The sequence below is a fragment of the Heptranchias perlo genome, chromosome 4 (genome assembly GCF_035084215.1).
Source record: "Heptranchias perlo isolate sHepPer1 chromosome 4, sHepPer1.hap1, whole genome shotgun sequence".
Lineage (NCBI taxonomy): Eukaryota > Metazoa > Chordata > Chondrichthyes > Hexanchiformes > Hexanchidae > Heptranchias > Heptranchias perlo.
Window position 1 is genome coordinate 76,228,281 of NC_090328.1, and position 14,836 is coordinate 76,243,116.

At 46.0% G+C, this 14,836-nt stretch overlaps 1 protein-coding gene across 9 annotated transcripts in view; it reads right to left on the reverse strand.

The window, feature by feature from the left end:
* Nucleotides 1–14,836, reverse strand: part of agtpbp1 (ATP/GTP binding carboxypeptidase 1) — a 399,257-nt gene that overhangs the window by 237,843 nt on the left and 146,578 nt on the right. For all 9 annotated transcript variants that reach the window (XM_067983168.1, XM_067983161.1, XM_067983160.1 and 6 more), the window contains one exon: nucleotides 13,971–14,087. In XM_067983168.1, the coding sequence (XP_067839269.1) occupies nucleotides 13,971–14,087 (117 nt within the window). The remainder of the gene's footprint in view (nucleotides 1–13,970; nucleotides 14,088–14,836) is intronic.

The following is a 14,836-nucleotide window of genomic DNA, read 5'->3' on the forward strand; positions in this document are numbered from 1 at the left end:
TACTTCCATTAATCTAATATACTGTATTTGTCACTCACGATGTGATCTCCTCTACAATGGGGAAACCAAATGTAGATAAGATGACTACTTCACTGAACATCTTCTGTTCTGTCCAGCAGTGTGAACTGACTTGCCACTGTAATTCCATCCCCACTCTGACCTCGCCATCTTTAATCTCCTGCACTATTCCAATGAAGATCAATGCAAGCTTCAAGAACAGTACCTCATCTTTCTGCAGCCCTCTGCTTCTAACATTGACTTTAGTCACATTAGTCTTTAGCTACACCCTCCATTCTCTTCACGATGTGGAGATGCCGGTGATGGACTGGGGTGGACAAATGTAAGGAATCTTACAACACCAGGTTATAGTCCAACAAATTTATTTTAAAATCACAAGCTTTCGGAGATTATCTCCTTCGTCAGATGATTGAATGAAAAGGTTCTCAAATCGCATATCTTATACGATGTTGGGACAGCATCACACCAATCAAAAGGTGTCGTTGTTATTCAACAGGCCAGTCACGGAGAACAGCACGTCCCAGTACACTCGATATACATTGTGTCTTTTACACAGGCAGGCAGAAAGAAACTCAAAATGGCAGAGAGAGAGAGAGAGAGAGAATTTTAAAAAACATATAAATTTTTTCCCCCTTTTTGCTGGTGGGGTTACGTGTAGCGTGACATGAACCCAAGACCCCGGTTGAGGCCGTCCTCATGGGTGCGGAACTTGGCTATCAACTTCTGCTCGACGATTTTGCGTTGTCGTGTGTCTCGAAGGCCGCCTTGGAGAACGCTTACCCGAAGATCGGTGGCTGAATGTCCTTGACTGCTAAAGTGTTCCCCGACTGGGAGGGAACCCTCCTGTTTGGCGATTGTTGCGCGGTGTCCGTTCATCCGTTGTCGCAGCGTCTGCATGGTCTCGCCAATGTACCATGCTCCGGGGCATCCTTTCCTGCAACGTATGAGGTAAACAACGTTGGCCGAGTCACAGGAGTATGAACCATGTACCTGGTGGGTGGTGTCCTCTCGTGTGATGGTGGTATCCGTGTCGATGATCTGGCATGTCTTGCAGAGGTTGCCGTGGCAGGGTTGTGTGGTGTCGTGGACGCTGTTCTCCTGAAAACTGGGTAACTTGCTGCGAACGATGGTCTGTTTGAGGTTGGGTGGCTGTTTAAAGGCGAGCAGTGGAGGCGTGGGGATGGCCTTAGCGAGGTGTTCGTCGTCATCGATGACATGTTGAAGGCTGCGGAGAACATGGTGTAGTTTCTCCGCTCCAGGGAAGTACTGGACGACGAAGGGTACTCTGTTGGTTGCGTCCCGTGTTTGTCTTCTGACGAGGTCTATGCGATTCTTCGCTGTGGCCCGTCGGAACTGTCGATCGACAAGTCGAGCGTCATATCCCGTTCTTACGAGGGCGTCTTTCAGCGTCTGTAGGTGTCCATCGCGTTCCTCCTCGTCTGAGCAGATCCTGTGTATTCGTAGGGCCTGTCCATAGGGGATGGCCTCTTTGACGTGGTTGGGGTGGAAGCTGGAAAAGTGGAGCATCGTGAGGTTGTCCGTGGGCTTGCGGTAGAGTGAGGTGCTGAGGTGCCCGTCTTTGATGGAGATTTGTGTGTCCAAGAAAGAAACCGATTCTGAGGAGTAGTCCATGGTGAGTTTGATGGTGGGATGGAACTTGTTGATGTTATCGTGTAGTCTCTTCAGTGATTCTTCGCCGTGGGTCCATAGGAAGAAAATGTCGTCGATGTATCTGGTGTATAGCGTTGGTTGGAGGTCCTGTGCAGTGAAGAAGTCGTGCTCGAACTTGTGCATGAAAATGTTGGCGTATTGGGGTGCGAATTTGGTCCCCATGGCTGTTCCGTGTGTTTGGGTAAAGAACTGGTTATTGAAGGTGAAGACATTGTGATCCAGGATGAAGCGGATGAGTTGTAGGATGGCGTCTGGAGATTGGCTGTTGTTGGTGTTGAGTACTGAGGCTGTTGCAGCGATGCCGTCATCGTGGGGGATACTGGTGTATAGTGCCGAGACGTCCATCGTGGTGAGAAGTGTTCCTGGTTCAACTGGTCCGTGGGTGCTGAGTTTTTGTAGGAAGTCTGTAGTGTCGCGACAGAAGCTGGGGGTTCCCTGTACAATGGGTTTCAGGATGCCCTCGACGTATCCAGAGAGGTTCTCACACAGGGTTCCGTTGCCTGATACGATAGGACGTCCGGGTGTGTTGGCTTTGTGTATCTTTGGGAGGCAGTAGAAGTCTCCCACGCGGGGAGTACGTGGGATGAGAGTGCGTAGGATGCTTTGAAGGTCTGGATCGAAGGTCTTGATCAGTTTGTTGAGCTGGTGGGTGTGTTCTTTGGTCGGATCTGCGGGTAACCGTCTGTAGTGTTCCTGGTTGTCCAGTTGTCGGTATGCTTCTTTGCAATAGTCCGTTCTGTTCTGTATGACAATGGCTCCTCCTTTGTCCGCTGGTTTGATGACGATGTTTCGGTTGGTCTTGAGAGCGTTGACAGCAGTGGGTGCTTGCAATTGTGGGGAAAGTTTGTCAGCATCTGGGAGGAGGGGAGACGGCCTGACATTTGGGTCAGAGATGCTTCGTCAGAGCAGAGCACTGCCATGGGTCTGGATCCCTGGTACCAACCAATCCTTTTCTCTTCTCCTGCTTGACAGATCCACCGCACTTCACTTGAATTTTCTGCTTTCATTTCTGCAGCACCAACAACTTTTCTTAAATACATTTTTTCCTCTCTCTATTGTTTCTTAATTTATCATGCTTTTCTTGTACATAGACTGCACTTGTGTTTCCCCTCCACTTATTTGTCTGTTCTATGTTTGCATTATATCATAGATGATCTTTCATATGATAATCTTTATTACCACCGTTTTTCTTTATAGCAGTTTGCAGGTTATTTAATTTCCTCTCTGCAATTGGCTCTCTCCCCTTCTCCTCTCCTTTTTTCTCACTATTTTACCAACATTATTAACCTTGAAGTTCTGCTTTTCTCTCCAACGGGATTTTCCTTTGTCTCTTTTATCCTGTTCACCTTCATTTCTATCCGTTTCCCTTCTCGTGTTCGAATGGGGATACCCTATCAGTACACAGTCGGCAGGATGGTCCGCACCCCTGGGGCCTACCCATCTTTCTCTGCCACATTCCCAGGCCACGGGAACCTTCTCCACTTTGCCAAATTTTCCATGCTTCTGTCCCCTTCTGCTATTCATTGGCAATGTAATCATTTGCACCTCCTCTGGACCCATCTTTTGTTTCCTTACTCGTCTCATTATTAGCTCCTTTTGCCTTGTACCATCACCACTACTGTCACTTAATCACTCCTGCCCTCCACCCTATCACAGACCTCTCCCTTTCATTCTTTTCTTGCCCCCTCTTCCCTGGCTCCGTAGTTAATAAAACCTCTTCATCTTTAACATCTTCCAGTTCTGATGAAAGGTCATCCACCTGAAATGTTAACTCGGTTTCTCTCTCCACAAATGCTGCCTGACCTGCTGAGTGTTTCCTGCATATTCTGTTTTCATTAAAGTACCTGTTTATCTCTTAGCCATGCACCCAAAACATCATAACCTGTCTTTTCTCTTTACCGATGCTTACTGAGCTGCTGTGTACTTCCACCATTTCCTGTTTCTATTTCAGATTTCCAGCATTTGTAGCTTTTCCTATTTACCTTGACTGCCACAGAGGTCCTTGTAAAGTGAAAGGACAACCTGTTCATAGTATAGCTTGACAGAATTCCAACATCCCACTTTGTGCACACAGATACCTTCTTGTGATTACTACATATCAAGGAATAAACGCTATCATTGATAAAAGTATAGCACAGTAAAACAGAAAGAAAATAGTCCAAAGCAAATTAAACCAAAAGAATCCTCAAAATAAAATAGAAATACCAGATATTAATCTAAATTTCAAGATCCAAATAACAATTATAGACTCTGTGTACCTCAATCTCAGTTTAAGATGTGAGCAAGTCCCTTGATTAGAGACTCTGCACCTCAGTTACCAAGCATCAGTTTTTCTCTATACTTTTGGAGGATCCCTATTTTTAAAAAATATATTTCAATATCCAAAATAACCAAATATCCTGAGCACACCTAGAATACTCCCAGTGCCACGCACTGGGCCAGGCATAGAATTAACAGCATAGAAACAGGCCATACGGCCCAACTGGTTCGTGCCAATGTTTACGCCCCACAGGAGCCTCCACCCACCCTACATCATGTAAGCCTATCAGCATAACCTTCTGTTCCTTTCTCCCTCATGTACTTATCTAGCTTCCCTTAAATGCATCTATGCTATTCTCCTCAACCACTCCAAGTAGTAGCGAGTTCCACATTCTAACCACTCTCTGGGTAAAGGAGTTTCTCCTGAATTGTTTATTGGATTTATTAGTGACTATCTGATATTTATGGCCTCTCGTTTAGGACTCCCCACAAGTGGAAATATCTTCTCTACGTCTTCCATATCAAACCCTTCAAAGACCTCTATTATGTCATCCCTCAGCCTTTTCTAGAGGAAAAAAAAGTCCTAGCCTGTTCAGTCTTTCCTGGCAATTATAACCTCTCAGTTCTGATATCATCCTAGTTATTTTTTTTAAATTTTTTTTGCACCTTCTCCAGTGCCTCTATAATCTTTTTGTAATATGGAGACCAGAACTGAAAGGGAGAAAAAGATTACGACTATCAACACGTGGCTGGAAGGATGGTGTTGAAGAGAGGGTTTCATACACCTGGGATATTGCGACCACTTTAGGGACCAGGGAAGTCTGTCCAGATGGGATGGCCTTCACCTAAACTGCAGAGGCTCCTATATCCTTGAGGGCAGGGTAAATATGGCAGTGGGGAAAGATTTAAACTCATTAGGGGGTGAGAGGGGAAAATTCACACGGTCAAAAAAGTTAGAGAAAAAGGCCAGGAGGAAATATGGGCAAGATAGGATACTTAACTGAATAAGAGTTCTGTACGCAAATGCACATAGCATAAGAAATAAAACAAACAAGTTAGACTCAGTAATTCAGCTTAAAGGGTATAATGTAGTAGTCATTATTGAGATGTGACGACAAGCTAGGCATGATTGGAAGCTAAAAATTCTAGACTATTGGATCTCTGGAAAGCACAGAGAAATTGTGAAAAGGTAGTAATAATATTGATAAAAGGCACAATTCCAGCAGTAGAAAGAAGGTATTTCAGAAATGATGATCAGGCAGTGGCAACACTATGGGTAGAATTAAGGGACAACAATGAAAACTCTGATAGGCTTTTTTTTATTCCTTCATGGGATGTGGGCGTCGCTGGCAAGGCCAGCATTTATTGCCCATCCCTAATTGCCCTTGAGAAGGTGGTGGTGAACCGCTGCAGTCCGTGTGGTGAAGGTTCTCCCACACTGCTGTTAGGAAGGGAGTTCCAGGATTTTGACCCAGCGACGATGAAGGAACGGCGATATATTTCCAAGTCGGGATGGTGTGAGACTTGGAAGGGAACGTGCAGATGGTGGTGTTCCCATGTGCTGACTGCCCTTGTCCTTCTAGGTGGTGGAGGTCGCGGGTTTGGGAGGTGCTGTCGAAGAAGCCTTGGCGAGTTGCTGCAGTGCATCCTGTGGATGGTACACACTGCAGCCACTGTGCGCCGGTGGTGAAGGGAGTGAATGTTTCGGGTGGTGGATGGGGTGCCAATCAAGCGGGCTGCTTTGTCCTGGATCGTGTCGAGCTTCTTGAGTGTTGTTGGAGCTGCACTCATCCAGGCAAGTGGAGAGTATTCCATCACACTCCTGACTTGCGCCTTGTAGATGGTGGAAAGGCTTTGGGGATCAGGAGGTGAGTCACTCGCTGCAGAATACCCAGCCTCTGACCTGCTCGTGTAACCACAGTATTTATGTGGCTGGTCCAGTTAAGTTTCTAGTCAATGGTGACAGCCAGGATGTTGATTGTGGGGGATTCGGCGATGGTAATGCCGTTGAATGTCATGGGGAGGTGGTTAGACTCTCTCTTGTTGGAGATGGTCATTGCCTGGCACTTGTCTGGTGCGAATGTTACTTGCCACTTATCAGCCCAAGCCTGGATGTTGTCCAGGTCTTGCTGCATGCAGGCACGGACTGCTTCATTATCTGAGGGGTTGCGAATGGAACTGAACACTGTGCAATCATCAGCGAACATCCCCATTTCTGACCTTATGATGGAGGGAAGGTCATTGTTGAAGCAGCTGAAGATGGTTGGGCCTAGGACACTGCCCACATGTCTACAGACCTCATGATAGTAGTGATGTTGAGGGAGGGATGTATAAACACAGAGATCAGGAAAGCATATAGCAAAATCAATATGATTATAGTGGAGTTTTCAATTTTCACATAGACTGGGAAAAACAGAACAGCTCAAGTAGTAAAGGCAGTTAATTTCTAGGATGTATTCAGGAAAGTTTTCTAGAGCAATGTTTTTATGACTGACAAGGGAACAGGATAATAAGGAAATGGCAGACTCATTAACTGAATACTTTATATGTTTTCACAGTGGAGGAAGAGGACAAATACCAGCAGTGCAAGGGAACCTAAAGATAAGTCAAGAGCAAAAATTTAGTGGATTTAATATAAGTAAGAAAATGATAATGGAGAAAATCTCCAGGACTTGATGGATTCCACCCAAGAGTATTAAAAGAAATAGGTAGGGAGATTGCAAATTTTCTAAAGCTCTCTAGATTCAGAAATTGTTCCCACGAATTGGAAAATTGCAAATTTTCCATTGCATGTGTTGCCATTATTTAAGAATGGAGGGAGGGAGGGAGAAATGAGGTAACTACAGACCCGTCAGTTTAACATCCATTTTGGGGAGCTTACTGGAATCTATCATCAGGGACAAAGTAATTGAGCACATGGACAAGTATGAGCTGATCAAAGAGTCAGCATGGATTTGTGAAGGGTAGGTCATGTCTAACTAATCTAGTTGAACTTTTTGAGGTGGTCATCAACACGTATGTTTTCTATACGGACTTCCAGAAGGCATTTGACAAGGTTCTGCAAAAGAAATTATCAAAAGTGAAAGCGTATGGAATTGGAGGTAACCTTGTAACATGGGTTGGTAATTAGTTGGGAGGTAGAACCATGTACCCCAGAAATCATCCTGCCATGTTCCTGCGAGGGTTGAATATTGAGGGGGTGGTAGACTGTTGCAGGATAAGTGCATCATGACAGCTGCCTGGGTATCTTGCACAAACTTGCATGATCCTGTTTCTGTGATTGGAGACTACCTGGATATTAATAGAGTGATAGCCTTTCCTATTCACGAAGGCTGCTATCTGGTGCCCTGATAGCAACATGTGCGCAGCCAATGATACCCTGGACGCAAGGGAAGCCAGACAATGCTGCAAATCCACAAGCTCTCTCGTTCAGGTCAACGGGGAAAGTGATTTACCGGTTAGTCCTGATAAACATGGCATTAGAGATCTGCTTAATGCAGCTGTATACTACAGACTGGGTGATGCGGATGATGTCACCTGTAGCAGACTGGAAGGTGCCAGTAGCAAAGAAGTTAAGGGCTGTGGTGACATTGACAGCCACTGGCAAAGCATGGCCCCCTGGTTCATCAGGTAGCAGGTCCTGTTCCAGGAGGCTGCAGAGGTCTGCGACAGCTTGCCTGGAGAAGTGCAGCCTCCTGATGCACTGCTCTTTGGATAGATCCAAGAAAGTGACTCTAGACCTGTAGACCTTGTGTGCTGGGTACAGCCTTCTACATGCAGTCCCCGTTACCTGCTATCTTCTAACAGGCCCGGCAGTGGCTGGTTGCTGAGGCTGCTGCTGCTCCACTTTCTCCAACTGTTCCTCCTTGAAATGCAACTGGCAATAATAGCACCCATGATAAGGAGATCAAGTTTATTGAAGGTAAGTAAAGCAAAAAGTATCAGAAAAGAGCGAACCAGAAGCTGGAAACTCTCCTGGCGATCGAAACAGCACAAAAGCACAGATCCTTTGATCTACTTACCTATAGGTGAGTGAGTGCCCCTTTTACTACTGCTTCATGGCTCTGACAGACCAATCCCGCTAGGTTTCATTAGTGGGTTGGGCACTGGGTGCGACATCACAATTTTGCTTTAAAATGGTGTCGGGGTCTTAACTGCATCTTGGGATTCTGATCCATGAGGCCTCCGCCAGCTTCGGATGGCTCAGAAAACTGTGCGCTTAAGATTAGGGTAGGCTATAGTGCATCGGGGTCGCAGTGGTAAGTACTCTGCCGTGAATTTAACCACCCACCTGCTCCGTTCCCATTGGGCACTGTAGGTTAAAATCAGTCCTTAGTTGTCGTTAAGTGAGCTGCAACCAGAACAGTCAGTTCCACTTATAATAATCCTGGTAGGAAGGGACAATTGGTGCCACTGGACAAAATCACAAATCCCAAAGCAATAGAGTTCAATAGTAAGTTAGTTGACACCAGTTTAATCTCATAATTGTTGGCTGTTGTTAGCAACTGATTTACTAGAACACTGCCTGCTTTGGTTTCGGATTCATAGAATTATTTTGAACTTCACTTGTATGCCAGGATCAGCTATAGTGTGGGTCAGAATGCAGTATAGAATGAAATGCCTGTATTTGCATTTACTTAAATCACCTAAGATAATAATGGACAGCCACTTACAAAAGACAAATTATTCTATGTACAAACAAATCAAAGGGGGTGAATCTCCTGGGAGCTTCTCCCATTTAACTGCCGTAACTCTGGTGCAAGTTCAGCAGAAACCTCCGTTTACACCGAAGTTGCAGCAGTAAAGTGGGAGAAGCCCAGGGGAAATTGACCCCCTTTAGTGCCTTGCATTGTATTTCAATCTTGGAGTTCAAATAATGAACAAACCACCTGAACATTAATTTTGTGGTTTATGATACCTCTCACCTGGATCATTACTGCTTTGTAATCCTGTGACAACCATCCTAGATCCTTGCCGTGAATTTACCTGGCAGCCAGTAAGCATGTGCATCCAAATGGCATCTACAAGACTCTGTAATAACGCAATCATAACCACTACAAAGAATAAAATTCGACCATAAGGCTTCTTTAAATCATCAGAAGTTAACTTCTGCCTACACTAAAGAATTAGATGACAATGGTAATTAAGCAGTAAATGAAGCAAGAAAAGTCAAACAGGTTGGATGAGCTAGTACCTCAAAAGGACTTTTACTCATTTCATTCTTGTTAATTAGGTAATCTAAACAGAGCATTATGTATTGGAAAATAAGTCGATCAAGTGGGGTACTATTGTTCACTTGTTTGTTTTGTTTATTCAGGTTAAGTTATTTTTGGGGACCTTTTTTTCTTTTAAGCAAGACTCTTGTTTTTCCAGATCAAACTTCTTTGAAGGGGGAGGAGCAGAAGAAGAAAGGAAAGCAGGAAATAAAAAAAAAGCAATATTCCCTCTGGCAATTGATCATAAATGCCAGTAAAGCTAAACAATTAACTTCACTTCAGCTAGCACTACATCAAAACAAGTTAACAAGAACACGACGGAGCAATCTGGAACTGTTCATACTACACAATCTTCTCCCCTCTCCCCATCCCCCGTAAACTTGTGGACCAGAATTTTTGTGCAAGCACGGTCGATGTCAACAATGATGATTGTAGTTCCAAAATTGTGCATTTGTTTGGGCCAACATTAGAACAGTTATCATCGAGTACATCATTATTATAAAACAAATATAAACCTTAAGTTATTTTCACTTAATTAGTTCACCTCACAGGGAGTTTTCTGCAGCCAAAATTGCTCAGAAATCAGAGTTGAATATATTGTTTTGTTCTTATTTATCATATCATGGTTTCTCATCTCAGCTTTGGAATTCAGGACTTGTGTCCATGTTTTGACCAAAGCTGCAATGAAGTCTGGAGTGAGTGGTTCTGGCAGAACCCAAACTGAGCATCAGTGAGCAGATTATTGGTGAGTAAGTGCCATTTGATAGCACTGGTGATAACTCCTTCCATCACTTTGATGATGATTGAGAGTAGGCTGCTGGGTTGGTAATTGGCCAGGCTGGATTTGTCCTGCTTTTTGTGGACAGGACATACCTGGGCAATTTTCCACATTGTCGGGTAGATGCCAGTGTTGTTGCTGTACTGGAACAGTTTAGCTAGGAATGCAGCTAGTTCTGGAGCACAGGTCTTCGGCACGACAGCCGGAATGTCATCGGGGGCCATGATCTTAATTGTGTCCAAGGATTTGAAGATAGTGGAGATTAGGCAGCGTTATTGTTGATTTATAGCTTCTTTTATATTGGTGAGGTGTTTGCACTGCCAGTCCTGAACCACAGGTCTCACTCAGCAGACAGGAACCCCAGTGTAAATTTGCCAGATTCACTAAATGCTGGTGACCAGATTTGGTAGCAAATCTGACAGGTTTGTATTGGGGTTGCTGCCAGCTGAGTGAGAAATATGCTTCAGATACCAGCAACACAAATACCTCACTGACACCAATATAGAATCTCGCTAAAAAAAGTCATAAGAATAAAACCGGATGGACCACCCGGCATTGGACCACTAGGCACCAGACACGACAAAGGCAAACCAAGCCCAGTAGACCCTGCAACGTCCTCCTCACAAACATCTGGGGACTTGTGCCAAAATTGGGAGAGCTGTCCCACAGACAAGTCAAGCAACAGCCTGACATAGCCATGCTCACAGAGTCATACCATTCAGCCAACGTCCCAGACTCTTCCATCACCATCCCTGGGTATGTCCTGTCCCACCGGCAGGACAGACCCACCAGAGGTGGCGGTACAATGATATAGTTAGGAGGGAGTGGCCCTGGGAGTCCTCAACATTGATTCTGGATCCCATGAAATCTCATGGCATCAGGTCAAACATGGGCAAGGAAACCTCCTGTTGATTACTACCTACCGCCCTCCCTCAGCTGATGAATCAGTCCTCCTCCATATTGAGCACCACTTGGAGGAAGCACTGAGGGTAGCTAGGGCACAGAATGTACTCTGGGTGGGGGACTTCAATGTCCATCACCAAGAGTGGCTCGATAGCACCACTACTGACCGAGCTGGCCGAGTCCTGAATGACATAGCTGCCAGACTGGGCCTTCGACAGGTGGTGAGCGAACCAACGCGAGGGAAAAACATACTTGCCCTCGTCCTCACCAATCTACCTGTCGTAAATGCATCTGTCCATGACAGTATTGGTAGGAGTGACCACCGCACAGTCCTGGTGGAGATGAAGTCCCGTCTTCGCACTGAGGACACCATCCAACGTGTTGTGTGGCACTATCACCGTGCTAAATGGGATAGATTCAGAACAGATCTAGCAGCTCAAAACTGGGCATCCATGAGGCGCTGTGGGTGATCAGCAGCAGAATTGTATTCAAGCACAATCTGTAACCTCATGGCCCGGCATATTCCTCACTCTACCATTACCAACAAACCAGGGGATCAACCCTGGTTCAATGAGGAGTGTAGAAGAGCATGCCAGGAGCAGCACCAGGCGTACCTAAAAATGAGGTGCCAACCTAGTGAAGCTACAACTCAGGACTATATGCATGCTAAGCAGCAGAAGCAACATGCTATAGACAGAGCTAAGCGATTCCACAACCAACGGATCAGATCAAAGCTCGGCAGTCCTGCCACATCCAGTCGTGAATGGTGGTGGACAATTAAACAACTAACGGGAGGAGGAGGCTCTGCAAACATCCCCGTCCTCAATGATGGCAGAGGCCAGTAAGTGAGTGCAAAAGGCAAGGCTGAAGCGTTTGCAAAGATCTTCAGCCAGAAGTGCCGATTGGACGATCCATCTCGGCCTCCTTCCAATATCCCCACCATCACAGAAGCCAGTCTTCAGCCAATTCGATTCACTCCACGTGATATCAAGAAGCGGCTGAGTGCACTGGATACAGCAAAGCCAATGGGCCCCGACAACATCCAGGCTGTAGTGCCGAAGACTTGTGCTCCAGAACTAGCCGAACCTCTAGTCAAGCTGTTCCAGTACAGCTACAACACTGGCATCTACCCGACAATGTGGAAAATTGCCCAGGTATGTCCTGTCCACAAGAAGCAGGACAGATCCAATCCGGCCAATTACCGCCCCATCAGTCTACTCTCAATCATCAGCAAAGTGATGGAAGGTGTCATCGACAGTGCTAACAAGCAGCACTTGCTCACCGATGCTCAGTTTGGGTTCCGCCAGGACCACTCGGCTCCAGACCTCATTACAGCCTTGGTCCAAACATGGACAAAAGAGCTGAATTCCGGAGGTAAGGAGAGAGTGACTGCCCTTGACATCAAGGCAGCATTTGACCAAGTGCGGCACCAAGGAGCCCTAGTAAAATTGAAGTCAATGGGAATCAGGAGGAAAACTCTCCAGTGGCTGGAGTCATACCTAGCACAATGGAAGATGGTAATGGTTTTTGGAGGTCAATCATCTCAGCCCCAGGACATTGCTGCAGGAGTTCCTCAGGGCAGTGTCCTAGGCCCAACCATCTTCAGCTGCTTCATCAATAACCTTCCCTCCATCGTAAGGTCAGAAATGGGGATGTTCGCTGATGATTGCACAGTGCTCAGTTCCATTCGCAACCCCCTCAGATAATGAAGCAGTCCGTGCCCGCGTGCAGCAAGACCTGGACAACATCCAGGCTTGGGCTCATAAGTGGCAAGTAACATTCGCGCCAGACAAGTGCCAGGCAATGACCATCTCCAACAAGAGAGAGTCTAATCACCTCCCCTTGACATTCAATGGCATTACCATCGCCGAATCCCCCACCATCAACATCCTGGGGATCACCATTGACCAGAAACTTAACTGGACCAGCCATATAAATACTGTGGCTACAAGGGCAGGTCAGAGGCTGGGAATTCTGCGGCGAGTGACTCACCTCCTGACTCCCCAAAGCCTTTCCACCATCTACAAGGCACAAGTCAGGATTGTGATGGAATACTCTCCACTTGCCTGGATGAGTGCAGCTCCAACAACACTCAAGAAGCTCGACACCATCCACAACAAAGCAGCCTGCTTGATTGGTACCCCTTCCACCACCCGAAACATTCACTCCCTTCACCACCGGCACACAGTGGCTGCAGTGTGTACCAGCCACAGGATGCAATGCAGCAACTCACCAAGGTTTCTTCGACAGCACCTCCCAAACCCGCGACCTCTACCACCTAGAAGGACAACGGCAGCAGGCACATGGGAACAACACCACCTGCATGTTCTCCTCCATGTCACACACTATCCCGACTTGGAAATATTTCGCCGTTCCTTCATCGTCGCTGGGTCAAAATCCTGGAACTCCCTATCTAACAGCACTGTGGGAAAACCTTCACCACACGGACTGCAGCGGTTCAAGGCGGCGGCTCACCACCACCTTCTCAAGGGCAATTAGGGTTGAGCAATAAATGCTGGCCTCGCCAGCGACGCCCACATCCCATGAACGAATAAAAAAATTGTTTTTTTATGTTACCCGAGTCCTGCACTAATACCCTCAAGCTCCTGAATCGTGGGTCTCGTGCAACTAGCAGAAAATGTAAAACTGCTAAGATTTACTAAAAGCACCAGTTCAGATGACCTGCTAAAATGGACCTTCCTGACAGCTGTTTTCAGCAATTTCTGGCAGTTTTACCTTCAGTTTATACCCATCTGTGCGAGATCCACATTTCAGGAGTCAATAGCATTGGTGCAGATCTCACACAACGTTAAAGCATCTTAAAAAGGTTTTATGTCAACACTAGCCAGTTACACCACTACTGAATTTGCAAAAAGCAGAGCAATGTACATGCCTACTCAAACTTCCACAGTACTGGTATCATCCTGCTCATTTTTCATCTCTGCCATCTCGTTTAGTATAGAACGTCACAAACTACAGCTTCATTGAACATGTGCAGAACTCACCTTTGGCAGCTCCAATGGGAGAGAAAACAAAGGCTGAAGTCTGCAATGCTCTCCAGCTCTAAAGTGCTTAATAATAAGAAGTGCACAAAGCAGAATGGATTTTATGCATTTTTTTTTTACCTGAAAGTCTTCCGTGAGCTCTGGGAAAAACTGTTTGTATACTTCCAGTTCTTCTATTAGTCGCCCCAAGTCGTGCACTGGCTTTAACTTATTAATATCAGTTTCAATATCATCGTTCTGTAGGCAGAAATTGAAAGAGTGACGTCACAGAACAGCAGGTAGGTGGTTGGTTGGTCAGTATTACTGTTTTCTTCTCTCTAAGTTAGGGTTGGGGTTTAACTAAGAGCTTAAATCAATAACTTAAACTAGATAAATTAATTAGTTAATAAAACTAAAAAAAGTGAGAGATTAAAAATTCTAATAAAGTAAATAAAAATTCTGGTCCAACAAGCGATGGCAGGGCAGGTGGTGTGTCGTAACTGCAGTATGTGGGAGTTGGTGGAGACCAGCCAGATCCCAGGCAACCACATCTGCAGGAAGTGTCTGCAGCTCGAGGAACTTCAGCTCAAGAGTTGTTGAGCTGGAGACTGAGCTACAGACATTGCGATGCATCCAGGAGGGGGAAAAGTTATCTGGACACTTTGATCCAGGAGGCAGTCACACCCCTTAGATTAGGTAGTAGTTCAGATTCGTTCAGTGGCTAGGGACAGGAGGGTGTGACTGCGAGTCAGGCAGGTATAGGGACCCAAGATGTAGCGATGGAGGAGCCTCAGCCTTTGTCCTTGTCCAACAGGTACGAGATACTTGCTACCTGTATGGATGAGAACAAAGACTGCAGGGAGGATGGGCAAACTGACCACGGCACTGTGGCACAGGAAATCATTCAAGTCGGGGGAGTGAAAAGGAATGTGGTAGTGGTAGGGGATAGTTTAGTCAGGGGGTAGATGCTGTTATCTGCAGCCATGACCGAGAGTCCCGAAGGCTGT